The sequence below is a fragment of the Salvelinus alpinus genome, chromosome 21 (assembly GCF_045679555.1).
Source record: "Salvelinus alpinus chromosome 21, SLU_Salpinus.1, whole genome shotgun sequence".
Lineage (NCBI taxonomy): Eukaryota > Metazoa > Chordata > Actinopteri > Salmoniformes > Salmonidae > Salvelinus > Salvelinus alpinus.
Genome location: NC_092106.1, coordinates 2,033,272 through 2,060,056, shown reverse-complemented (window position 1 = coordinate 2,060,056; position 26,785 = coordinate 2,033,272). Strand labels below are relative to the sequence as shown.

General features: G+C 42.7%; 1 protein-coding gene and 1 long non-coding RNA gene across 5 annotated transcripts in view; one reads left to right on the top strand and one right to left on the bottom strand.

The window, feature by feature from the left end:
- LOC139547555 (segment polarity protein dishevelled homolog DVL-3) overlaps positions 1-24,499 on the bottom strand; it is a 67,656-nt gene extending 43,157 nt beyond the window's left edge. For 2 of the 3 annotated variants that reach the window (XM_071356446.1, XM_071356447.1), the window contains exon 1: positions 23,982-24,499. In XM_071356446.1, the coding sequence (XP_071212547.1) occupies positions 23,982-24,142 (161 nt within the window). In that variant the 5' untranslated portion in view covers positions 24,143-24,499. Of the gene's footprint in view, positions 1-233; positions 1,057-23,981 lie in introns of those variants that run through there. The other variant, XM_071356448.1, reaches the window with a different exon arrangement.
- LOC139547556 (uncharacterized) lies at positions 4,333-18,431 on the top strand. 2 transcript variants are annotated; one of them, XR_011669542.1, is made up of 8 exons: positions 4,333-4,831; positions 14,508-15,173; positions 15,284-15,379; positions 15,679-15,767; positions 15,946-16,055; positions 16,165-16,245; positions 16,348-16,454; positions 16,638-18,431. It is a non-coding gene; the product is annotated as an uncharacterized lncRNA (long non-coding RNA). The 2 variants fall into 2 exon arrangements; XR_011669541.1 differs by lacking the exon at positions 4,333-4,831 and having other exon boundaries at positions 8,842-15,173.
- Positions 24,500-26,785: the final 2,286 nt, after the last annotated feature.

Genomic DNA, 26,785 nt, shown 5'->3' with positions numbered 1-26,785 from the left:
AATAATAATAAATAAATATACATACAGTTCCTTCAGAAAAGTATTCAGAACATGACTATCCACATTTTGTTATGTTACAGCCTTACTCTAAAATGGATTAAATAGATTTTTCCCCCTCATTAATCTAAACAAAATACGACAAATGACAAAGAGAAAACAATTTTTTTGAAACATTTTTGCAAATGTATTTACATAAGTATTCAGACCCTTTACTCAGTACTTTGTTGACGCACCTTTGGCAGCGGTTACAGCCTTGATTATTCTTGGATATGACGCTACAAGCTTGGCACACGTGTATTTGGGGAGTTTCTCCCATTCTTCTCTGCAGATCCTCTCAAGCTCTGTTAGGTTGGATGGGGAGTGTCGCTGCACAGCCATTTTCAGCTCTTTCCAGAGATGTTCGATCAGGTTCAAGTCCGGGCTCTGGCTGGGCCACTCAAGGACATTCAGAAACTTGTCCCAAACCACTCCTATTGTTATCCTGTTGGAAGGTGAACATTTGTGCCAGTCTGAGGTCCTGAGCGCTGTGGAGCAGATTTTCATCAAGGATCTCTCTGTACCTTGTTTGCTCCATTGATCTTTTCCTGACTAGTCTCCCAGTCCCTGCAGCTGAAAAACATCACCACAGCATGATCCTGCCACCACCATGCTTCACAGTAGGGATGGCATTGACCAGGTTAATGAGCGGTGCCTGGTTTCCTCCAGACGTGACACTTGGCATTCAGGGCAAGGAGTTCAATCTTGGTTTCATCAGACCAGAGAATATTGTTTCTCATGGTCTGAGAGTCCTTTAAGGTTATTTTTGGCAAACTCCAAGCGGGCTGAGGAGTGGCTTCAATCATGGCCACTCTACCATAAAGGCCTGATTGGTGGAATGCTGCAGAGATGGTTGTCCTTCTGGAAGGTTGTCCTTCTGGAAGGTTCTCCCATCTCCACAGAGGAACTCTGGAGCACTGTCGGAGTGACCATCGGGTTCTTGGTCACCTCCCTGACCAAGGCCCTTCTCCCCCGATTGCTCAGTTTGTCCGGGGGGCCAGCTCTAGGAAGAGTCTTAGTGGTTCCAAACTTCTTCCCTTTAAAAATGGAGGATAAAAGATAAGTCAAAATAGTCAAAATAAAAAAACTAAAATTAAGATTAAATGAACTGATGGGCAGTGGTTACAGCTCATGCCTGTTTGCCTGTATATACACACACACTCTCATTCAAATGCACACGTGCGCACATACATGGACACACACACGTAAATAGTGCCATATATGCACTCAAACATATTCAGTGTTATGATATTTGTTGTCCTTGATGTCTTTTGTTTTTTTGTTGTTTCCATTCGTCTCTCTTTTTTTAAATCTTTTGTTCATTTTGTTGGTGCATTGGGGGATGGGGGCTTGTGGGGGAGGGGGGGGTAATGAGCGTGGGGAAAGGAATTATTTCATTTTTCTTGGAGGGGGGGGGGGGGGGTCGGATGGTGAAGGGGAAGCTCTTGAGGAACTGTGTATGGGATCTTGAAGGGCCGGTGGCCTGGCGTTTGGGAGCTTGGGAAAGTGGCTGATAGGTCGCTGGTTCGGGTCCCCGTTTTTGACCTTGTGTGAGATCTGTCGACGTGCCCTTGAGCAGGGCGTTGACCCTGGTTGCTTCTGTGGGTTGCGCTGGATGGGAGTCTGTTATATGAAAATGTAATGTAGATGTTGAGTGGCTTCACTGCAAGTAGATTGCATGTTAGAATATTCAGCAAAAAAAGAAAAAAGGCCACTGTTTTCTTGGAGACCTTCAATGCTACAGAATAGTTTTGGTACCCTTCCCCAGATTTGTGCCTCGACACAATCCTGTCGCAGACCTCATGGCTTGGTTTTTGCTCTGATATGCACTGTCAACTGTGGGACCTTATATAGACAGGTGTGTGCCTTTCCAAATCATGTCCAATCAATTGAATTTACCACAGGTGGACTCCAATAAAGTTGTAGAAACATTATTAGATAATGATAATAGATAATTTCAATAAGCATTTTTCAAAGGCTGGCCATGTTCCACCTGGCTACCCCAACCCCGGCCAACATCTCAGCATCCCCTGCAGCAACTTGTCCAAGCACAGCTAGCCCTAGACCACTGCGCCACCCGGGAGGCCAAATAAATATATATTTAGTGCCCATTTCGTTTTTCATTCCGTGGATTTTAATTTAGAAAAAGCCCATGTTTTCACTCACGAACTTGCAGACACTAACTTGTCAGTTGACGTCCGAGGTTAGCGCTGTTCTGCCATGGAGGAGCGCCACAGAGTTCTATTGAGCAGTGACAACTTTTTGATCATGCCTGTTGCATTCACTCTAAATTCTCAGAGTAACCTTTGAATCAAAAATGGTAGAAACAATAACAGAAACACTGTTTGACACGCATTGCACCCAACATTATTCAGCGCTGCAAATAAACATTAACAAAATAATTTAGTCTTTCAAGTCACATTATTGATAAAACATTGTCATATCCAATTTCACAACTTTCTTACCTCAACTGATCCACCTGGTTTCCACTTTGAAGCTGTCAAAATAGCACTCCTGATCCACCCTCCTTCCAGTCAGTAACCGGGACACTGCAGCAAAGGGAGGATTTGCTCCATGACATTCATTGAAATGAAGAAAAAAAAAAATCCCGCACATAAAGCCCTAAACCAATTAGTGCATTCGCCAAGTATTCAGACCCCTTGACTTTTTCCACAGTTTGTTAGCATACAGGCTTGTGATTCTGTAAATAGCCCACCCGACTACCTCATCCCCATAGTTATTTTTTTGTTTGTTGCTCTTTTGCACCCCAGTATCTCTGCTTGCACATTCATCTTCTGCACATCTATCACTCCTGTGCTTAATTGCTAAATTGTAATTATTTTGCCACTATGGCCTATTTATTACCTTACTACAGTTGCACACACTGTATATAGATTTTTTTCTATTGTGTTATTGACTGTACGTTTGTTTGTCCCATGTGTAACTCTGTTGTTTGTGTCGCACTGCTTTGCTTTATCTTGGCTCATTGTAAATAAGAACTTGTTCTCAACAGGCCTACCTGGTTAAATAAAGGTGAAATACATTTTTTTTTTTATGAGTAAATCATGTCCCCCTCATCAATCAACACACAATACCCCATTATGACAAAGCAAAAACAGGTTTCTAGAAATCTTTGCAAATGTATTACAAATAAAAAAAATGAAATACCTTTTTACATAAGTATTGCTATGAGACTCAAATTTGAGCTCAGGTGCATCCTGTTTCCATTGATCATCCTTGAGATGTTTCTATAACTTGACTGGAATCCACCTGTGGTAAATTCAATTGATTGGATATGATTTGGAAAGGCACACACACCTGTCTATATAAGGTCCCACAGTTGACAGTGCATGTCAGTACACAAACCAAACAATTAGGTTGAAGGAATTGTCCGTAGAGCTCCAAGATAGGATTGTGTCGAGGCACAGATCTGGGGAAGTGTACCAAAACAATTCTGCAGCATTGAAGTTCCACATGATTCCATGTGTTATTTCATAAAAATAAAGAAAAACCCTTGAATGAGTAGGTGTCCAAACTTTTGACTGGTATTGTATATATTTGTAGCTCATGTTGTGTGTAAATGTCAATTTTCAGAAGTACAATTGGTGATTTGATGGCGGTGTTATTAAGGCTGCATTATGTAACTTTTTGGGCAACCCAACCAAATTCACATAAAATGTCAGTTATAGATCTGTCACTTATTGAAAGCAAGTCTAAGTGGTAGATCTGTTCTATTTGCGCTAGTTCTATACTTTCCGTTCTTAAGTTTCGTTTTTGCGTCTTTTACTTTCAGTTTTGTACACCGGCTTCAAACAGTTAAATACAATATTTGTTGTTACTGAAAATATTTCACATCGGTTTAGATTGTACATTGATACTTTACAATACATTGCTTGTTTTGTCAAACTGAAATTAAGGGAACTATTACAATTTTAGCAATCAGGAAATGGCAGAGCGATCTCTGCATATTGCACATAACTATTATTCCGAAATTAGATCCTTTTGGCTGGAAAGGGTTTTCTAAACTAGAAGGGGAAATCAATCTCAAAAAATTAAACACAATCACTCGAAAATCGTAACCGTAAATTCAATGTGCGGGTCACAGGACTTGAAACTGGTGTATTAGAGGACAACCCAGCATCCTTCATGAGTAATATTTTCTGTTAACTGTTTGGCAGGGTTCCATTCCGCTGATAAACATTGCGCACCGCATGGGTCCTCATGTCAAAGGATCTCTGTGTTCGATTGTACGAATCCTTTACGGTTTGTTCTAGTCGGGCAGCTTAGTCTCCTATTCAGAGGACCCTACTTTTGTTAGTGTCTTATTGGTCAAGGTCACACCAAATACTTATCACCACATCTCGTTGAGCCTATAAGCAGCTTGGATTCCCGGGACTTCAGTTTCAGCTGATCTATGACCCCAGCACGCTGTGTGGTCAGAAACGTGTTTTCCTTCATCCTGAACTTTTTCTCCTGTGGACTGAGCCTGAGAATTGAACCCTGTGGCACCCCCATAGAGACTGCCAGAGGTCCGGACAGCAGGCCCTCCGATTTGACGCACTGAACTCTGAGAAGTAGTTGGTGAACCAGGCGAGGCAGTCATTTGAGAAGCCAAGGCTATGGAGTCTGCCGATAAGAATGCGGTGATTGACAGAGTCGAAAGCCTTGGCCAGGTCAATGAAGACGGCTGCACAGTACCGTCTTATCGGTGGCGATTATGATATCGTTTAGGACCTTAACCGTGGCTGAAGTGCACCCATGACCAGCTCGGAAACCAGATTGTATAGTGGAGAAGGTAAGGTGGGATTCGAAATGGTCGGTGATCTGTTTATTAACTTGTGTGAGCGGACCAAGTAATTGGGCGTCACTCTAAAGTGGGAAGGTGGAACAAACGAGTCAGGAGTAGGTTTCTTAATTGAACACAGTTCTATATTGAGGGCATTTGGTCAACACAAACACTCCAACATAATCAATGAAAATCTTCTTCTCCAGATCAAACGGGAACACAATACGATTGTCTTTAAACTACAACAAAAGTCACCGGATTGTCACCGTCTTAATGGTTCTTCATAGATAGCTCCTCTGTCTCGGTGGCCATCTTCCAGAGATAGTTCTTCCCCCCTCTGCTGGTTCCATACTCTCTCTTATAGGGGAAGGAGAATATCTCATTAGTAGTGTCAGCTGTGCCCAATTGCCTCTGGTTACCTTGTCTCCCATGCCTTGTTGGGCTACCATCTGTGAGCCCAGCCTGCCCTCTGGTGGTCCTTCCACACTTGCCTTTAAAAGATTTTAGAAAGGCAAGGCAGGATGCTAACATTGTGTTGTGTGATAAAACCCTACATTTTAGAGCGGTCTTTTATTGCCCCCCAGCACAAGGTGCACCTGTGTAATCAGCTTTTTGATATGCCACACCTGTCAGGTGGATGGGATTATCTTGGCAAAGAAGAAATGCTCACTAACAGGGATGTAAACACATTTATGCACATATGACAGAAAAAAGTTCTGCGTATGAAAAAAAAAAACTGCTCATGAAACATGTGACAAACACGTCACATGTTGTGTTTATATTTTGGTTCAGTGTATAAACCACTACAAAAATGTCCATGAATTATTATCCACATAATAATTCAAATCAAATTCACATTTCCTGTTGCTGCAGGATTATTTTCCTGCTGTGAGAAACTGTTAAAATTAAGATAGCACATCTATATATTTTATTTTCAGCATGAATAAGAGTAAGAAATCACACACATTCACACAAAGACACACCAGTAATCTGACAGGAACTCTACTGTATCACACACACACTTGGGAGATGCATTCAGACACAAAGATGCTTTGAATAATGAGTTTACCATTTGTCCTAGCGGACGAAGAGACGAAGAGGCAGAGAGAAGAACACAGTGTGTGTGTGTGTGTGTGTGTGTGTGTGTGTGTAATGCAGAAACTCTGGGGCTAAGTCCTAAATGGCACCTATTCCCTACATAGTGCCCTACTTTTGAGGGCTCTAGTCAAATGTAATGCACTATGAAATGAATAAAGTGCCATTTAGGACACACCCTGTGGCTGTCCCAAGCAGTGGTGGCGATCCCCTGCGGATAATTTTATTAAGCACTAGAATAACAATAATAATCTCTCTCTCTGCATCTCTATCCATCCCTCCCTCTACATCTCGATTACTCTTTTAATGCTTTTTTCTCTGCCGCCCACTACCATTCTCTCCCTCTGCCGCCCACTACCATTCTCTCCCTCTGCCGCCCACTACCATTCTCTCCCTCTGCCGCCCACTACCATTCTCTCCCTCTGCCCGACTCTCAATCTCTCTCACCGTCTCTGCTTCTGTCTCCCTTTCACTCATCTCATGCAAAGCCATGACTCAAACACAACATTTGCATATTCACCTCTGTAATAGGTAGAAAACGGTGCGACTGAGTGAGGCCACACAATGGCATGAAACATTGTGTTTTAATTAACTCCAAAGTGCCTCAGCAAGGTTTTCAATATGCACATGGATGCGCACACACAGGCTACTACTGCTGCCTAAATTACGTGGGGCAGGCAGATGAAATGAAATGCTTAAGAACTGATTATCCACCATTCACTTTCTCTCTCACTGCCCCCGAGACCCCGTGCCTGCGCAAGCGGTGATCTCATTCTCCCTCCTTCAGTTTCTCCCCCTCTATGTCTCGTCTAGATTCTCCTCCATCTCATGCTCCCTTTCTTTGACACTCACTCGCTCCCTTCCTCCTATTTCCAGAATAAGAACAGCAGAAGAGCAAACTGTGCGTGAGCTGTGTGCACGTGTATCGGTATGTGTGTTAATGTGTGTGTTCACGGGATTACATGTGACTCCAAGTTAACAAGAGCAGCGGTGAGGGATATTAACTCTCCATAGTGTGGTGGTGATTGACATTGACTCAGCCTCTGAACCCACTGCCAAGCTGGGAGGTTTAGGGCCTCATGTAGTTGTAAAAGAGGTCAGGAGCACTAATCCAGCACCAGCACGGGATTTACCATTGATCTAGCACTGAGTGAGCACTAATCCAGCAGCACCACAAGCCATAGCCATCAAAACACAGATTATATTACATAAACTCACCATGATTTTACCTCGACTCCGCTGGATCATTCTCTAAATGCATGTCAATGGATGACACAACAACCCATGGGGGATCAATATGAACACTAGCATACTACTTATAATGAAGTAATGTATTGGGCATGCATCCTAAGTAGTATGGTAGTATGGATATTGGATCGTCGTACATGTTTCTCAGTCTAACCTTAACCTTTCTCATCACACGTCTGTCTCACAAGATATCCAGACATCTTCGGGTTCGGTCCACACGTTTCCTCTCATTCCAACTACCCTTCTCCTTCTCTCAATCCCTTTGCTCCTCTTCATTTGTCCCTGAAACCCTCCGTCAACAACCTCTGTCCTCTACACCCTCTCCTCCCTGATTCCTCACCAACTGACATGACCTGAAAAAGTACTATTGATCCGTAGTTGGGTTCTATAGCCAATATAAATAGAGACCGGAGTTGTTCCTGGCCAGGTCACACGGACCTCTCACAACACCGAAAGGACAACAAATGGAACTCAGGCAACACATCTGCATAGACACTCTCCCAGTCACACATACCAAGACAAGAAGAGGACACGTGAACGGGCGGTTTATTACATTAGCACTTTATAGTCCAAAAATTAACTACACAATGTTATTTTGTAACTATTGTATTTCAATTACCCTCATTGCAATTCTGATTGTCATTCTGAATCAAGCAGTTTTACAAACAAAGGAAAGTTAGTAACCTACAGTAGTGCATGCACACATTTTGGAATGGGTGGCCCCAGCAGGAATCGAACAAATTATCCCGCCGTTGCAAATCGCCATGCTCTACAAACTGTGCCACGGGTTGTTTGACTGGTTTATCTACCCAGGTCTGCAGGTGCAGACTGCTCCACTGATGTGGCAAAGCAGTGAAGCTCTAACTAGGCCCTGCATCTTCATAGCCCTCCCTGATTAGATTAACTACCGACATAAGACAGATGCTGCTCTGGACATAATGTACACGGATGGAGAGAGGGAGAAGGGAAGTGCTAGGAAAAAGAGGGAGGATGAAAGAGAGACTGAAGGGATGGGGAAAGAGAGCAGGAGGGAAGGGATAGAGTTGAAAGGGGGGGTAATAATCGCAGAGGTTCAGAGTCTGCATCCTTTTATCTTCCCAGCCTTGAACAACACAAATAGGACCGAGAGAGGAATTAAATATCCACAGAGACCAGACACAGCTAACATATTCCCCAGTACATGCTCACACATCTACTATGCAAATAGTCTCATGTAGAAAGAGAAGAAAGAGGTGAGGACAAGAAAATAAAACAGGAAGGAAAGTAGGTCAGCTTCCTTAAAAGAAAGAAAGACACACAGAGAAACAGACAGAGAGAGAGAGAGAGAGAGAATAGAGAAGACCAGGGGCTGCATTTATAACCATTGAGTCAATTTCATTGCGTAAATTTCACACTAAATATCTACGTGCACCATTTCTCAAAAGAATGCAAATGTAAAAAAAAAAAAAAAAAAAAAGGGATTTATAACCAGTTATCAATCAGACCTGTCGTAAAACTGTCCAAATATTCTAATATCCGCATCAATAAAATATGCGCATTTTCCTACCAGAGATGTGTTTCCATCAACTTGACTTGTTCCGGATTTTTTTTAAAGTATGTGGCGTGATGACGTAGTGCACATAAAAATAACTTTTGGGGTTAAATTCCTATGTACCAAGAAAAAAAAAACACACTAGTTAAATGGGTTTACTGATGGGTTTTGTCACTAAAGATGTTACGTTATATAGAGAGTGTGACCACTCTGTTATTGGCACGTGCGCTCTAGTCAATAGCTCGCAGATGCAGTGCGGGTATAGCCTAAATGACTAGATTATTATGGACAAAAGAGCATGCTTATTTTAATTTGTCAAAATGGCAGCCAAGCATCGATCATCATGTCAACAAAATAATACCCTCGATATTCATTGGAAAGGAGAATCAAGCTCACCACCTTGCCTTTTCGCCACCTTCCCCTAACCCGGACGACGCTGGGCCAATTGTGCGCCGCCCTATGGGTCTCCCGGTCGCAGCCGACTGCGACAAAGCCTGGACTCGAACCAGGATTTCTACACCACTGCGCCACTCAGGAGGCCCATATTATATCAATATTTGCGCCTAATATGCTTATCCACCGACCATTTCTCGCATAATACATTTTTGCGACAAAAAAAGATCCCACCTTGTCTAGCGCATTTTGTTTTGTCGACATTTGGAAAGTCTTCCGACAAATGTGTCATTTCCATCAGGCCTGTCGTGAAATGTTTTATCCGACACACTTTACTCGCATAAAAAGGTTGGATGGAAACCTGGTTAACAACGTTCATAATTTCAGTATAATTTGGCAGTTTGTAAAAGAAAGTTTAGATATTTTGCATAGACTTTTTCAAACTAAACATGTATGCTGCCTATAACGAGTCCCTGTCCGCACATTCCGCAAGATTGATTGCATATTGGAAACAATTTAAAAGTAGGCTACAGCCCACACTTCTATGCAAAGGACAAATTGTCGTTGAATATTCTGTTTATCAATCGATTGTGTTTCTATGTCCTGCCTCAGTATAGCCTCAGATTAAATAGGTTTATGATGTCACGCTCCTATCGCACAGCAATACTGTAGCCTATACATACTGTCAAATATTTTACATAAGATACCAGTCTATTTACTGTGTATGCAGAATAAAATAAAGTATGCTGTATTTGGCAAAGGATTGTGACAGATTCTGAAATGGAAAACGATCGGTCAGCAGAACATTTGAATTCAACACTGTTTTGCATCAACTTTCCCCCCAAACTAAATATGCTGGACTGCCCACGAATTCTGAAACATTGTCTAGGTTACTCAAAACAAATTGAAATTATAGTAGGTTACATACAATAGTAGCATACATACTTCAAAGTAAAAGATCAACTGTCTTGATGTTCACCTGTTAAATTTGTCTGTGGGCTATAAGCGTGCTACCTATGGCATTACATACAGCAAAACTTTAAATTTACATAGGCCCAATTAAATGAGAGAAGTGCATAGAGCTGGGCGATATATCAAATTCATTTGATTAATTCAAATGTATGTATTTGTGCGATATTCCAAATGCCTATATCGCAGAATCTCGATTTTTTGGGGGTTTGTATTATTCATTTTTATGACCGTTTATATGTCTGCTTGTTCTCATGTCTTTTTGGTCTTGTCTGCTCCTTCTATGCTGTGCACCTTCCCATTTACACCCGAGATCTGTATACAGCGCCTTTTCCACGTTTTGTTACGTTACAGCCTTATTCTAAAATGTATAATAGTTTTTTGTTTTTTTTTCCTTCATCAGACCCTTTACTCAGTACTTTGTTGAAGCACCTTTGGCATCGATTACAGCCTCGAGTCTTCTTGGGTATGACGCTACAAGCTTGGCACACCTATATTTCGGGAGGTTCTCCCATTCTTCTCTGAAGTTCCTCTCAAGTTCTGTTAGGTTGATTGGGGAGCGTCGCCGCACAGCTATTTTCAGGTCTCTACATAGAAGTTCTATCGGGTTCAAGTCCGGGCTCTGGCTGGGCCACTCAAGGACATTGAGACTTGTCCCAAAGTCACTCCTGCATTGTCTTGGCTGTGTGCTTAGGGTCATTGTCCTGTTGGAAGATGAATCTTTGCCCCCAGTGTGAGGTCCTGAGTGCTCTGGAGCAGGTTTTAATCAAGGATCTCTGTACTTTGCTCCATTTATCTTTCCCAAGATCCTGACTAGCCTCCCAGTCCCTGTCGCTGAAAAACATGCACACAGCAAGATGCTCCCACCACCATGCTTCACCATAGGGATAGCGCCAGGTTTCTTCCAGACATGACACTTGGCATTCAGGCCAAATAGTTCAATATTGGTTTCATCAGACCAGAGAATCGTGTTTCTCATGGTCTGAGAGTCCCTTTAGGTGCCTTTAGGCAAACTGTGCCTTTTACTGAGGAGTGGCTTTTGTCTGTCCACTCTACCATAAAGGCCTGATTGGTGGAGTACTTCAGAAATGGTTGTCCTTCTAGAAGATTCTCCCATCCCCACAGAGGAACTCTGGAGCTCAGAGTGAACATTGGGTTCTTGATCACCTCCCTGACTAAGGTCCTTCTCCCCCGATTGCTCAGTTTGGCCAGGCAGCCAGTTCTAGGAAGAGTCTTGGTGGTTCCAAACTTCTTCCATTTAAGAATGATGGAGGCCACTGTGTTCTTGGGGACCTTCAACGCTGCAGAAATGTTTTGGTACCCTTCCACAGATCTGTGCCTCGACACAATCCTGTCTCGAAGCTCTACAGACAATTCCGTCGACCTCATGGCTTGGTTTTTGCTCTGACATGCACTGTCAACTGTGGGACCTTATATAGAAAAGGTGAGTGCCTTCAACAAATCATGTCCAATCAATTGAATTTACCACAGGTGGACTCCAGTGAAGTTGTAGAAACATCTCAAGGATGATCAATGGAAACAGGATGCATCTGAGCTCAATTTCATAGCAAAGGGTCTGAATACTTATGTAAATAAGGTATATAAACTCAGCAAAAAAACGTCCTCTCACTGTCAATTGCGTTTACTTTCAGCAATCTTAACATGTGTAAATATTTGTATGAACATAAAACAAGATTCAACAGGCATAAACTGAACAAGTTCCACAGACAACTGACTAACAGAAATGGAATAATGTGTCCCTGAAGAAAGGGGGGGGGGTCAAAATCAAAAGTAACAGTCAGTATCTGGTGTAGCCACCAGCTGCATTAAGTACTGCAGTGCATCTCCTCCTCATGGACTGCACCAGATGTGCCAGTTCTTGCTGTAAGATGTTACCCCACTCTTCCACAAAGGCACCTGCAAGTTCCAAGACATTTCTGGGGGGGAATGGCCCTAGCCCTCACCCTCCGATCCAACAGGTCCCAGACGTGCTCAATGGGATTGAGATCCGGGCTCTTCGCTGGCCATGGCAGAACACTAACATTCCTGTCTTGCAGGAAATTATGCACAGAATGATCAGTATGGCTGGTGGCACCTCATGCTGGAGGGTCATGTCAGGATGAGCTTGCAGGAAGGGTACCACATGAGGGAGGAGGATGTCTCCCGTGTAACGCACAGCGTTGAGATAGCTTGTTGTCATTACAGGCACAGTCCGATGATGCTGTGACACACCGCCCCAGACCATGACGGACGCTCCACCTCAATGACGGTCCTGTCTGGTCCCCATTTCTTCCACCAGTGCCCCATCACCCTGTTCCAATCCGCCCTGCTCCGAACAGAGGGCCACAAGTTCTGGCCAGCTACCGCTGGCCCCCGTCTTCAGCCCAGTAGGCAGGGTCGTGTTCATTACAGTACAAAATAGAAATGTTTTGCAACTGAAAACTAAATCTCTATACCAAGTCCCTCACGTGTACACGCCTCTGAGAGCCTCACGGGCGCTATCCCACTGTTGACACAAATGTAGCAAAATCGGGGAGTAGCCCCGGCCGAGACGCAAACCCGGGTCCAGCGACTATCAACACAAAACCTTCGCTGTTACGCCAAGAGTTCCGAACCTCTTAATGTCACTACGGTATTATTCCCAATTTAAACAAACCAACTTTAAAATGCTCAATGAAGCATTTATAAATCCTGTATAAAGCCTACAGATGCTTCACAACAAAACAAAGATCTAAGTTTGATGCGTGATCAATTTTCCACCCTCTATATAGCATGACTTGATAATACATTGTGTGAAGCATCAATGAAGAAGGTGTTATAAAAGTCTTATAACAGCTTCATAAAGCCTTTAACTTCATTGTTTGTTGAAAGTGTGACCATTTTAAACATATGCTATTGTTTACTAAGACTCATAGGTCAACAAAAGCATAAACAATACAATCTTAGATTTCAGGTTGGATAGCATAAGGTAAAGTTTATACAGTATTTATATCATGTTATATTTCAAGAATTAACAGTTAAAACATTAATTGAAATGTTCAATGAACACCAGATTGTGCCTTTAACCAATAATGTATGGCTTGGACCAGCCTAAACAGGGCTGAGTTGTGTTTGCAGGCAGAACAGGACCCATATTCATAACGCATCTCAAAGTAGGAGTGCTGATCTAGGATCAGCTTAACGTTTCAGATCAGAATCATTAAGGACATGAGGGATCAGATCCTAGATCAGCACTCCTACCCTTAGATGCTTTATGAACACAGGTCCAGACACCTAGAAAGGACTGGTCTATTTTAATGTTATTCTGTCTTATCTTTGCATTTAAATTCTCCTGACACGATTAATGTGATAAAATGCATGCGAGTGTTTAAGTGTGTGTGTGTGTCTGTGAGCCCGGCCGTTCTGGTGTGTGATTGAGTTAGCGTGCAGGTCGCAGGGCATGGTAAAGGTTTAGTGCTGCTGTAACGTGATCATAGATTATACCTTAGTGAAACGTGGTAAGAGGGAACCAACCAGTGCCTGTAGGAGTGCCGATCTAGGATCAGTTGTGTGCCTTCTAGATCATAAGGGTGAACAGGGTGAACCAGATCCTAGATCAGCACTCCTACGCTGAAACACTTTGTGAATACAGGCCCAGCCAATCAAAATTTGATTTTCTAAACAAAATGGCTCTATTACAGACAGAAATACCACTCAGCATGTGGTCTGGGGTTGTGAGGCCGGTTGGAAGTACTGCCAAATCCTCTAAAATGACGTGGAGGCAGCTTATGGTAGAGAAATTACCATAACATTCTCTATAAAACAACTCTGGTGGACATCCCTGCAGTCAGCATGCCAATTGCACACTCCCTCAAAACTTGAGACATCTGTGGCATTGTGTTGTGCAACAAAAACTGCACATTTTAAAGTGGACTTTATTGTCCCCTGCACAACGTGCACTTGTGAAATGATCATGCTGTTTAATCAGCTTCTTGATATGCCTCAATTGAATGGATTATCTTGGCAGGGGATAAATGCTCACCAACAGGGTTGGAAACAAATTTCGCACAAAATTTAAGAGAAATAAGCTTTTTGTGTGTATGGAACATTTCTGGGATTTTTTTTATTTCAGCTCATGAAACATGGGACCAACACTTTCCATGTTGCGTTTATATTTTTGTTCAGTGTACATGTTGCTATCAATACGTGTAGTTATATGGCTGTCATATTGAGGTATCTAGCTATAAGTTAACCCTAATCAATGGATAGGTGTAAGCAATTATGGTAATTCTGGCCCTTAACTTGGTGTCTTTGCTAGACAGAGAGGTGGGAGAGAAGATTTGAAAGAAAGGATGAAAGTGACAGGGAGAGAGAAGTGGAAGACAGATGGAGAGAGAAACGAAGAAAGACAGCTGTGCAAATTGACTTTGACTTGAGTATTTCAACAACTCTTCCCTTCCAACTTGTTAGGCAATCACATGTACCTACGGGGGAATGATGGCCAGCTACACAGGAGGGTGATTTCCACTAAGGAGAAGGAGGCCGTGCTGACAGAGATGTATGCTGGCCATTTCGGAGTGAAGCGCATGATTGCCAAAATCAACCTACACTTCTTCTGACGGGGAATTGTCAAGGATGTGGACAGCTGGGCAAGTGAAATGACCTTTTGTTTATCAATCACATTCTATTATATCTGAAATGATTGTGATTTCAATTAAATGTCATATCAGAGAGCACACGTTTCAATTTGTCACTTTGTGCTTAAAAAAGGTCAGTACCTGTCTAGCCTGCCAGAAGTTTGAGAGGGTGAAGACTGTGGTGGAGATGAATCCCATCAAAAGTTGTTTCACCATGATCAGTGTCACAATTAAAACATTTCCCTGATAAGTTGTCTTGTAATAGTTGCTTTTTTTGACCACAGCAAAGTTCAATATTATAGAGTGTGTGTGTGTGTAAATATCCTTACAAATATGAAAATCTGTATACTGTCTGACATAGAGAATATTACTTTATTCTTACCTGTATCTAACACTTTAAAAATGTTAGAGGTGGACCTCATAGGACCCGTCACGAAACCCAGGAATAGCAACAGCGACCGATCACTTTACCAAGTGGGTGGAGGCAATACCCACTAAGGTCAGTAGAGGAAGAGTACGTGCTTAACTCTAAATTCCCTTCTGTAACCCATTGAAAAGGGTGCTTGGAAAACAAAAAATTTATTTTTGTTTTGTCTGATACCCATTAAGGAGGAGACTGGCGAGGCCACCTCCAAGGCGATCTTCAACACCCACTGTTCTCCTGAGGTCATCTTGAGCGACTGAGGTCGTGAACTCTGGACCAAGGTACGGATGTTATAGGTCAGGGGTACTCAACTCTTACCCTACGAGGTCCGGAGCTTGCTGGTTTTCTGTTCTACCTGATAATTATTTGCACTCACCTGGTGTCCCAGGTCTAAACCAGCCCCTGATTAGAGAGCAACAATGAAAAAACGCAGTGGGAGTGGCTTCGAGGTCCAGAGTTGAGGGTTATAGGTTATATTCTGTCACCAATTGTTTGTTTTAGTTTTTCCATATACATAAATCAGACATATTTCAATATCTTACATTGTCAAAAAATATCCCTTTCCTACCCCCTCCTCCAGGTTTGAATGAACAGACCATCCAAACCTTCAAGTCTGCCATGGGAAAGTCCCTTGCCGGGTACCAGGAATGGTGGAAGGACAATCTGAAGGTAATTCTTTTAGCATACAACAGCAGCGTCCAGGCCAACACAACACCGTACAGCCTGCTGTACGGACGGGAGCCGCAGCTGTTTTTTTATTTAACTAGGCAAGTCAGCTAGGAATTAATTCTTATTTTACAATGACGGCCTGCCCCGGCCAAACTCTCCCCTAACCCGGACGACCAAGTGATTCGACATCCGGGCGAATGACTTGGTTTGGAAGAAAGGCGAAAGGAAGGTGAGACCTGGGAAACGTCGCTGCTCTTTCGCTCCTAGCTGGGATCACCATCCGTTAAGGTGAACATAAAAATCTCAGATAACCATTTGCATTTGCACACAAAATAACCTGAAGATACCACTTAATTTTTTTTAAATAATACTGATATGTTTCTCTTTGTCTTCTTAGGGTTACTTCGGTGGAAGCCAATAATCATCTCCAATGGGAGCAGCTGGACGCTCCACACTTCAGTGAAGCCTATGAGACAAAGTATGTTAAGCTTCGGTTGACATTTGAGAAAGCCAGAAATGGTAGTTATGCTGAGCTTATAAAAATGTAACTCTTTAAATTTACCTCTCCAAATGACTTTAGGACCATCGACTGTCTAAACCACCCAGGAGGTATGCCATCCACCAGAATCAGTGAGTTTGGATCAGTCTGATTCTCTGTGCTCTGAGTCAGAGGGGTACCAACTTGAGGTAGGCTATACCTTCAAAAACTGTTAAAGTACATACAGTATCTCCCATTTATAATAATGCACTACTCCATCAGATTTTCTCACAGTAAAGTGTAACCTGTGTGTTTGCTTGTTTACATCTGTCTCCTACCTTTTACCTCTGCTCCTGTTCTCCGGGACCTTGGGGGTTCTACCCAACACCCAGACCTGGATCCACCTGATGTCCTCCATTACCTGTTCTCCAGGACCTAGTGGTTCTGCCCAACACCCAGACCCACCTGATGTCCTCCATGACCTGTTCTCCAGGACCTAGGGGTTCTACCCAACACCCAGACCTGGATCCACCTGATGTCCTCCATTACCTGTTCTCCAGGACCTAGTGGTTCTGCCCAACACCCAGACCTGGATCCACCTGATGTCCTCCATTACCTGTTCTCCAGGACCTAGTGGTTCTGCCCAACACCCAGACCTGGATCCACCTGATGTCCTCCATTACCTGTTCTCCAGGACCTAGTGGTTCTACCCAACACCCAGACCTGGATCCACCAACCATCCTCCAACTTTTCATTACATCATCTACAGATACTGTTGTTGTCATGTTGTCATTATCTGCTCAGAAAGTTCTTGCTCCATCATACTGGGAACATACACTACCGTTCAAAAGTTTGGGGTAACTTAGAAATGTCCTTGTTTAAAAAAAAAAAAAAAAATGATTCGCTTTTGTCCATTAGCCTGTAATCGAACCCACAAATGCTGATGCTACAGATACTCAACTTGTCTAAAGAAGGCCAGTTTTATTGCTTCAGAACAGTTTTCAGCTGTGCTAACATAATTGCAAAAGGGTTTTCTAATGATCAATTAGCCTTATAAAATGATAAACTTGGATTAGCTAACACAACGTGCCATTGGAACACAGGAGTGGTAGTTGCTGATAATGGGCCTCTGTACGCCTATGCAGATATTCCATAAAAAATAATTTAAAAAGCAGTTTCCCGCTACAATAGTCATTTACACCATTAACAATGTCTACACTGTATTTCTGATCAATTTTGATGTTAGTTTAATGGACACTATTTTTTTGATTTTCTTTCAAAAACAAGGACATTTCTAAGTGACCCCAAACTTTTGGACGGTAGTGTAATATTTGAGACACACAGATTAACTAAAAACACGAGCACTGCAAACACTCTGAACAAAGAGAGCAGCAGTGCCTGGACTTTGCAGTCTCCCTCTTCAAGTCCCCCTGCCGAGACTGGCTGCCTGTTGACAACAAGTGACAGGCAGAACCACCCACCCACCTCCTGTCTATTCAACACACCAGAATTCACTATCTGTGGAAATAAATTAAATGACAACTGTACCAAAAAACAGATCCAAGTTTCAATCTGAAATATTGCCAGGTTGGTTTTCACAGCCGTTTCATAAGGTGTTCATTGTTGTAAATTGCTCAGTATCCCTTGATGGTATTAGTTCAACATGAATCATTGTTGTATCCTGGGAGCTACAATAGATACATATATATATATATTCAACCACAAGGCTGTAGTAATGAGGTATGTGAGATTAATCATAAGAGGACAACTGAAATAATATTATTTCATTGTACATAAGGGAAGGGCAGGTTAAAATAAAAACATGACAGCCAGACAACCCAGTGTTTGAATCAAATGGATTTGCATATGAATGGAGTGGAAATTTGCTGACTTTGTGGTCTCTACTAAGGTCAATGGCATAAATTACTTAAGTAAAAATACTTTAAAAAGTACTACTTAAGTAATTTTGGGGGGTATTTGTACTTTATTTTGGAATGTAGTGAAGTAAAAGTAATCTGCGTTTTACTCCATACATTTTCCCTGACACCCAAAATAACTTGTTACATTTTGAAATTGTCCAATTCAAGCACTTATCAAGAGAACACCACTGGTCATCCTACTGCCTCTGATCTGGCGGAATGACTAAATACACATGCTTCGTTTTTAAATTGTCTGAGTGGTGGAGTGTGCCCCTGGCTATCTGTAAATTAAAACAAGAAAATAGTGCCGTTTGGTTAATAAGGAATTTTAAATGATTTATACTTTTAAATTCTTAAGTATATTTTAGCAATTATATTCAGTTTTGATAAGTATGTTTAAAACCAAACACTTCTTCTGAAGTAGTATTTTAAGTGAGTCATTTTCTATTAAGGTATCTTTACTTTTACTCAAGTATGACAATTGGGTACTTTTCCCACCACTGTGTAAGGTAAGTAACAATGTGACAAGCAAATTACACATTTGTTGCTATTTCTGAAACATAGCAACGTTTAAGATTTGGATTTCATGTTTAAATGCTAACAAGGTAACCATAGTACATCACAGTGAGGTACTATGATGGCGCCGGAGGAAATGGCTGCTCAACAGTACAGCCTCCCTACAACACAACCATTTGCAAACTTAAAAAATTTGGCATTTTGTACAATGTTTCTACCACCGTCTCTTACGACAGAAAAGAGCTTCTGGATATCAGGACAGCGATTACTCATCTCGTACTGGACAAAGCTTTTTCTTTAACGAGTCGGACGCAAAGGATTTACTTCAGACACCCGACAAGGCCCAAATCCCTGTCATTCGCATGAAGAAGAGGCGGAGATATCAGGGACGTAGGTCGGGGAGCCTTGTAAGGATCCGACGGCAAAAGGGTAATCCGCCTGAACCGCCAGTCCTATTAGCCAACGTGCAATCATTGGATAATAATATGGATGAGCTCCGATCAAGACTAACCTACCAACGGGACATTAAAAACTGTAACATCTTATGCTTCACCGAGTTGTGGCTCAACGACGACACGGATAACATACAGCTGGCTGGGTATTCCGTGCATCGGTAAGATAGAACAGCTGCCTCTGATAAGACAAGGGGTGACGGTCTGTGTCTATTTGTCAATAACAGCTGGTACACGAAATCTAATATTAAGGAAGTCTCAAGGTTTTGCTCGCCTGAGGTAGAGTATCTCATGATAAGATGTAAACCACACTATTTACCAAGAGAGTTTATATATATTCTTCGCAGCTGTCTATTTACCACCACAAACCGTTGCTGGCACTAAGACAGCACTCAATGAGCTGTATAAGGCCATAAGCAAACAGGAAAATGCTCATCCAAAAGGCGGCACTCCTAGTGGCCGGGGACTTTAATGCAGGGATACTTAAATCTGTTTTTGCTGATTTCTACCAGCATGTTAAATGTGCAACCAGAGAGGGAAAAAATAAAAACCACTAGCCCACCTTTACTCCACACACAGAGACACGTACAAAGCTCTCCCTCGCCCTCCATTTGGCAAATCTGACCATAATTCTATCCTCCTGATTCCTGCTTACAAGTCAAAACTAAAGCAGTGACTCACTCAAATACAGAAGCTGTCAGATGACGCAGATGCTAAGCAACAGGACTGTTTTGCTAGCACAGACTGGAATATATTCCGAGAGTCATTCTTCTGATGGTATTGAGGATTACACCCCATCAGTCACTGGCTTCATCAATAAGTGCATTGATGACGTCTTCCCCAGTGAACGTACATACATTCCCCAATCAGAAGCCATGGATTACAGGCAATATCCACACTGAGCTGAAGGGTAGAGCTGCCACTTTCAAGGAGTGGGACTCTAACCCAGAAGCTTCTAAAAAATCTCGCTATGCCCTCCGATGAACCATCAAGTAGGCAAAGCGTCAATACCGGACTAAGATTGAATCGTACTACACCGGCTCCAACCCTCGTCGGATGTGGCAGGGCTTGCAAACTATTACGGACCACAAAGGGAAGCACAGCCACGAGCTGCCAGTGACACAAGCCTACCAGACGAGCTAAATGACTATGCTCGCTTCGAGGCAAGCAACACTGAAACATGCATGAGAGCACCAGCTGTTCCAGACGACTGTGTGATTACGCTCTCTGTAGCCGATGTAAAACTTTTAAACAGGTTAACTTTCACAAGAACACAGGGCCAGACGGATTACCAGGACGTATACTGACCAACTGGCAAGTGTCTTCACTGACATTTTCAACCTGTCCCTGACCGAGTCTAATACCAACATGTTTCAAGCAGACCACCATGCCCAAGAACACCAAGGTAACCTGCCTAAAGGACTACAGACCCGTAGCCATGAAGTGCTTTGAAAGGCTGGTCATGACTCACATCAACACCATTATCCCAGAAACCCTAGACCACCTAATTTGCATACCGCCCCAACAAATCCACAGATGACGCAATCTCTATTGCACTCCACACTGCCCTTTCCCACCTGGACAAAAAGGAACACCTACATGAGAATTCAATTCATTGACTACAGCTCAGCGTTCAAAACCATAGTGCCCTCAAAGCTCATCAATAGTCTAAGGACCCTGGGACTAAACACCTCCCTCTGCAACTGGATCCTGGACTTCCTGACGGGCAGCCCCCAGGTGGTATGGGTAGGTAACAACTCATCTGCCACGCTGATCATAAACACAGGGGCCCCTCAGGGGTGCGTGCTCAGGTCCATCCTGCACTCCCTGTTAACCTATGACTGCATGGCCAAGCACGACTCCAATACCATCATTACGTTTTCTGACAACATATCAGTGGTAGGCCTGATCACCGACAACAATGAGACAGCCTATAGGGAGGAGGTCAGAGACCTGGCCGTGTGGTGCCAGGATAACAACCTCTCCCTCAACGTGATCAAGAAAAAGGAGATGATTCTGGACTACAGGAAAAAGAGGACCGAGCACACCCCTATTGCCATCAACAGGGCTGTAGTGGAGCAGCTTGAGAGCATCAAGTTCCTTGGTGTCCACATCACCAACGAACTATCATGGTCCAAACACACCAAGACAGTCGTGAAGAGGGCACAACACCTATTCCACCTCAGGAGACTGAAAGGATTTGGCATGGGTCCCCAGATCCTCAAAAAGTTATACAGCTGCACCATCGAGAGCACCCTGACTGGTTGCATCACCGCCTGGTATGGCAACTGCGCGACCTCTGACTGCAAGGCGCTACAGAGGGTGGTGAGTATGGCCCAGTACATCACTACCTGCCATCTAGGAACTCTATACCAGGCGGTGTCAGATGAAGGCCCAACAACAACAAAAAAAGACTCCAGCCACCCAACCATAGACTGTTCTCTTTGCTACAGCACCAAGTCTGGGACCAACAGGACCCTGAACAGCTTCTACCCCCAAGCCATAAGACTGCTAAACAAGACTGCTAAATAGCTAATTAAATATCTACCCAGACTACCTACATTGACCCTTCTCTGCATTAACTCCCTTGCACTGACTCTACGCACACACACTGGACTATACCCACACACTCACACTGACACACACGAGTCTTTCTATTGGATATCAGAGAGACGTCAACTTACCAGCACTACGACCAGGAATACGACTTCCCCAAAGTGGATCCTTTGTCTGCACCTCCCAGGGCATTTGAACTGATTCCAGAGGCCGACCCAAAACAACCCTGTCGGAGGAGAGGGTGCCACCAAGCGGCTGTCATGTGCCTTTTACTGAGGAGTGGCTTCCATCTGGCCACTCTACCATAAAAGCCTGATTGATGGAGTGCTGCAGAAATGGTTGTCCTTCTGGGAGGTCCTCCCATATCCATAGAGGAACTCTGGAGCTCTGTCAGAGTGACCATCGGATTATTGGTCTCCTTGCTGACCAAAGCCCTTCTCCCCCGATTGCTCAGTTTGGCCGGGTGGCCAGCTCTAGGAAGAGTCTTGGTGGTCCCAAACTTCTTCCACTTAAGAATGATGGAAGCCACTGTGTTCTTGGGGACCTTCAGTGCTGAAGAAATGTTTTGGTACCCCTCCCCTCGACACAAACCTGTCTCGGAGATCTACGGACAATTCCTAAACATCACGGCTTGGTTTTTGCTCTGACATGCGCTGTCAACTGTGGGACCTTATATAGACAGGTGTTCCTTTCCAAATCATGTCAAATCAATTGAATTTACCACAGATGGAACCGATCTCAAGGATGATCAATGGAAACAGGATGCACCTGAGGTCAATTTCGAGTCTCATAGCAAATGGTCTGAATACTCTAAGGTATTTATTTTTATTTTCATACATTTGCTAAAATGTCTAAAAACCTGTTTTCGCTTTGTCATTATGGGGTATTGTGTGTAGCTTGATGAGGGAAAAAATGTATTTAATACATTTTAGAATAAGGCTGTAACGTAACAAAAAGTGAAAAGGTCAAGGGGTCTGAATACTTTCAGAATACACTGTATATGTACATAACTACCTCAATTACCTCGTACCCCTGCACGTCGACTCAGTATTGGTACTCACTGTATATATAGCCATGTCATTTGTTACTCGTTATTCAATGTGTATTTATTCCTCATCACTATTAACTTTAACTCTGCATTGTTGGAAAAGGACCCGTAAGTAAGTATTCCAATGTTAGTCTATACCTGTTGTTTACGATGCATGTGACAAATAACATTTGATTTGTATTATTGAACTTTGCATTAGTGCTACAATTCTGCTGTATGCAAAAAGCGATAGGTGCTAAGAAGACCATCTGAAGAGTGATCCTTTTGCTTTCTCTCACAGTAAATAGTCCAAGGACGCATAGTAACATCACATGCACACACCTGTAAGTCCTAATGAACGCGCCTTACAATAACCACATTGCCGTCAGCACAGATCACATCTATTTTATCGCTCTCCGACACATTCAAGCTAAGCTCTCTCACGCACACTGTAACGACGGTTAAATGTATGAGGGCAAGGAAATTAAACCTAATTTTCTGTTGATCACAAAAGAGCCTGGCAAGTCAAACTTCTCCGTGGTCCCTTCCAGCCTCCATTCTCAATAAAAAATTAAGGCTGTGGGAATGGACACTATCAAGTGCATACTCTGCCAAGCATTTTATTGGACACAACCACAACGTTTCGTTATTACTTAGAAACTTCTTATGCTCGAAAATTATCTTAACAGGCGGCCGCTCTTCTGAGAAAACGCAAAGCCTTGCGTTTTAGTAACTCAGTCGACTGACACGTTTACCCCCCTCTAACCTCCCCAAAGCATATTGTTTTTTTAGTGGGGGTTGAGTTTGGAGAGCCTCAACCCATCCTATGTGACAAATTGAAAAGCACCAATTTGGAACAATTCGGTCATTCCTTAAAAAATCTGACTTCCAACCGCACCACTGCCCCCACCCCTCTCACCAGTGCGGCCAATAACCGGAGTCTTCCATTTCCAAAATGGACGCTCTTGCTACATGAAAGAAACTACAATGTATTTCATTTGACCAGATAACATATTTTTAACCTATTCAAAACACTGGTGGGAAAGTTATTTTCAGCAATGCGTAAAGGCGCCCTTAAAGTCCTAGGCTATCAAGTGACATTGACAAGAGCAAGGCAGGGCGCAGAGAATCAGTACGTGAATGTAAACTCATATCTTTGCAACTGTATAAATCACATGAAAGATAAACACACCACTTCTACGCCCCACATGCACATAGAAGAGCAGCAAAATAAGTTACTTTGACTATTTTGCACAATGGTCTTACCCGAAATCATCGTCCATAGATTTGAAGAAAAATGTATAGTTGGGTTTATTGAGGACATTTTTGAAGTCGGCAAGAGTAACCCTGTCCGCAGCGATGGGCAGCTTGACCAGGTACGGAGTTTCCTGGTCGTCCAAATGATATATAATTTTGGTATCCCCCATGGCGAGCCGCTGGGGAGGGTAAGGCCGGGTACATCCAGCCCCAGGTCCGCTCTCTGCCTCCCTGGCGCTGGGTCTTTCACAGCGTCTCCTCTTGCCTGTATCCCGGCTGTTGTCAACTCTTCGCTCTGCTGCGCTTTAAACGATCCTCGCACGACGCGGACTGATGTGTCCAAATAAAATACGTTTAAAATAAAATGACATCTACAGTTACAACTTGGTATTGTTTTTGTTCGTTGCAGTCTCTCATTACACAATAATGGTTTTGGGTTAATTTGCACCTGTTATGAGCCACAGATTGCGCTCTATATATCGCCGGAGAGTGCTTTTCCTTCTCGTTGAAACAGCTGTCCGCCGATGTGTAAGAATAGCCCCTTCTATCGACTTTCCAATTAAACTCCCTCTAGAGGACTGGGAATGAAATTAACAAAAAATTGGTGTAAGACAATACGGATAGATCAAAAATATAAACGCAACATGCAACAATTTCAAAGATTTTACAGAGTTACAGTTCATATAAAGAAATCAGTAAATTGAAATAAATTCATTTGGCCCTAATCTATGGTTTTCACACAACGGCTCACCCACTGGGGAGCCAGGCCCATCCAATTCGAATTAGTTTTTCCCTACAAAAGAGCTTTATTACAGACAGAAATACACCTCAGCACCCCCTCAGACAATCTCACAGGTGACGAAGCCAGATGTGGAGGTCCTGCGGTGGCGTGGTTACATGTGGTCTGTGGTTGTGAGGCCACATATATATTTGACATACTCCCAAATTCTCTAAAACGATTTTGGAAGAGAAACTAACTTTCAATTGTCTGGCAACAGCTCTGGTGGACATTCCTGCAGTCAGCATGCCAATTGCACGCTTCCTCAAAACTTGAGACATCTGTGACAAAACTACACATTTTAGAGTGGCCTTTTATTGTCCCAAGCACAAGGTGCACCTGTGTAATGATCATGCTGTTTAATCAGCTTCTTGATATGCCACACCTGTCAGGTGATTATCTTGGCAAAGGAGAAATGATCACTAACAAGGATGTAAACAAATTTGTGCACAACATTTGACGGAGTGGTGGTTCTCCTCTCTCCTTTCCCTGGGATGTGGCAGAATAGGTCACTGGTAACTGAGTGGGTGGCTAAGCACTCCTGTAGAGGCCATGCATCAGGTCATTGACATATTTCAGGAACTGTAAAGACAGAGACGATCATGATTAACTATTACCTAAGGTCTTCACTATATATATAGAGAGATAGCAAAGCATAGTCTATTTACATTTCTTAGTCAGCAGGCTGGATAACTTCTGTACTCATTCCCTTTGTTCCCTCCCCCATCCAAGCTAGAAGATTCCTGAAAAAACAGAGAATCAAGAATTGACTAAGGCAGTTGAGAGGTGTAACTACTGGCCACCCATCATTCAAGGCAGAGCCCCACATTTCTTGCAACAAAAAGTATGGCCTTCCTGTTCTGCATGTTAATACGTGTCACATATCAGTTTGCAAACAATGTAAAAAATATATATATATCATTGAGCCGCATACAAACATGGTCTCTTTTTTGTTTTCTTGAGTAAGGCAGCTCCAAAATGCAGGTGTTTCAGCCTAGCTCATTGCATTCTGTTGTGGTGGGGCAAGCCAGCAAAAAATACAGAGCGTTGCGCCATCATTGGCTCAGTGTTCAGTCACTCATGGGGACACTATGTCACCGCCAGGGTAGAGCTCGAAAATTCAAGCCCCTTGGGTGCTATATAGAGTTACATTAGAAGTGCCCATCCAAGAAGGCTCAAGGTCATCTGCCAGTGGCCAACTGAAAGCGTTGCAAAGCAATCATTACCCTGCTATTCAGTGGAGTGGCTGTGTGGTCCCAATTCTTGGTTTAAGGGTCTCTTTTCCTAGTAAAATTAAAAGTTGTCAAAAATATAAATAGTAAAGTACAGATACCCCAAAAACGACTTATGATAATGCTCCATTCTAAATAAAAACGAATTTCACAAATATATTATTTAGTATATGTAAAGACAAGATTACATCAAGAATAGTCTGATGTGTGACAATATTAGCATATACCGTGTGAATTATATCATTTGTGAATGATGCCCAGCAAAAGGCAAGAAACAACACATTTTTGTTTGACTTTTTCGAAATCATAGTCACACACCTCATGTAGCCTAGCCCATAGGCCTATATGTTTTGTTAAGGTTTGTATCACAACTAAAGTGGCCTAACAACTTCTTAAAATTAAGCACATTAATCCGCTTTACAAGGTATGTAGAGCCTAACTGGCATACATAAGCAGCGCATGAGTTTCAAGTTTGGGGAAGATAATTTTCACCATAAAAATGCACCTTTATAATAAAAGCATGACTTTTATTATAATTAAATTTATTAAAATTGCATTTGCGGTCACGGTCACTTTTGCTAATGTTTTTTTCCGCTAATGGAACATGTGGGCTTATAGCCTACTGCCGTGTGCGCATTGCTGTGCTTATAATGTGAAGAAAAAGCCTAATAGTTTATAAACATTTTAAGCTAAACTTTCTGAACTGTTGTATCAATCTCATTAAATAAAACATTTGTTTGATTCTAGTGGTTGTATTAATTTGGGATCTATCGCATCCCACAACTGTCCCAGACGATGCTTGG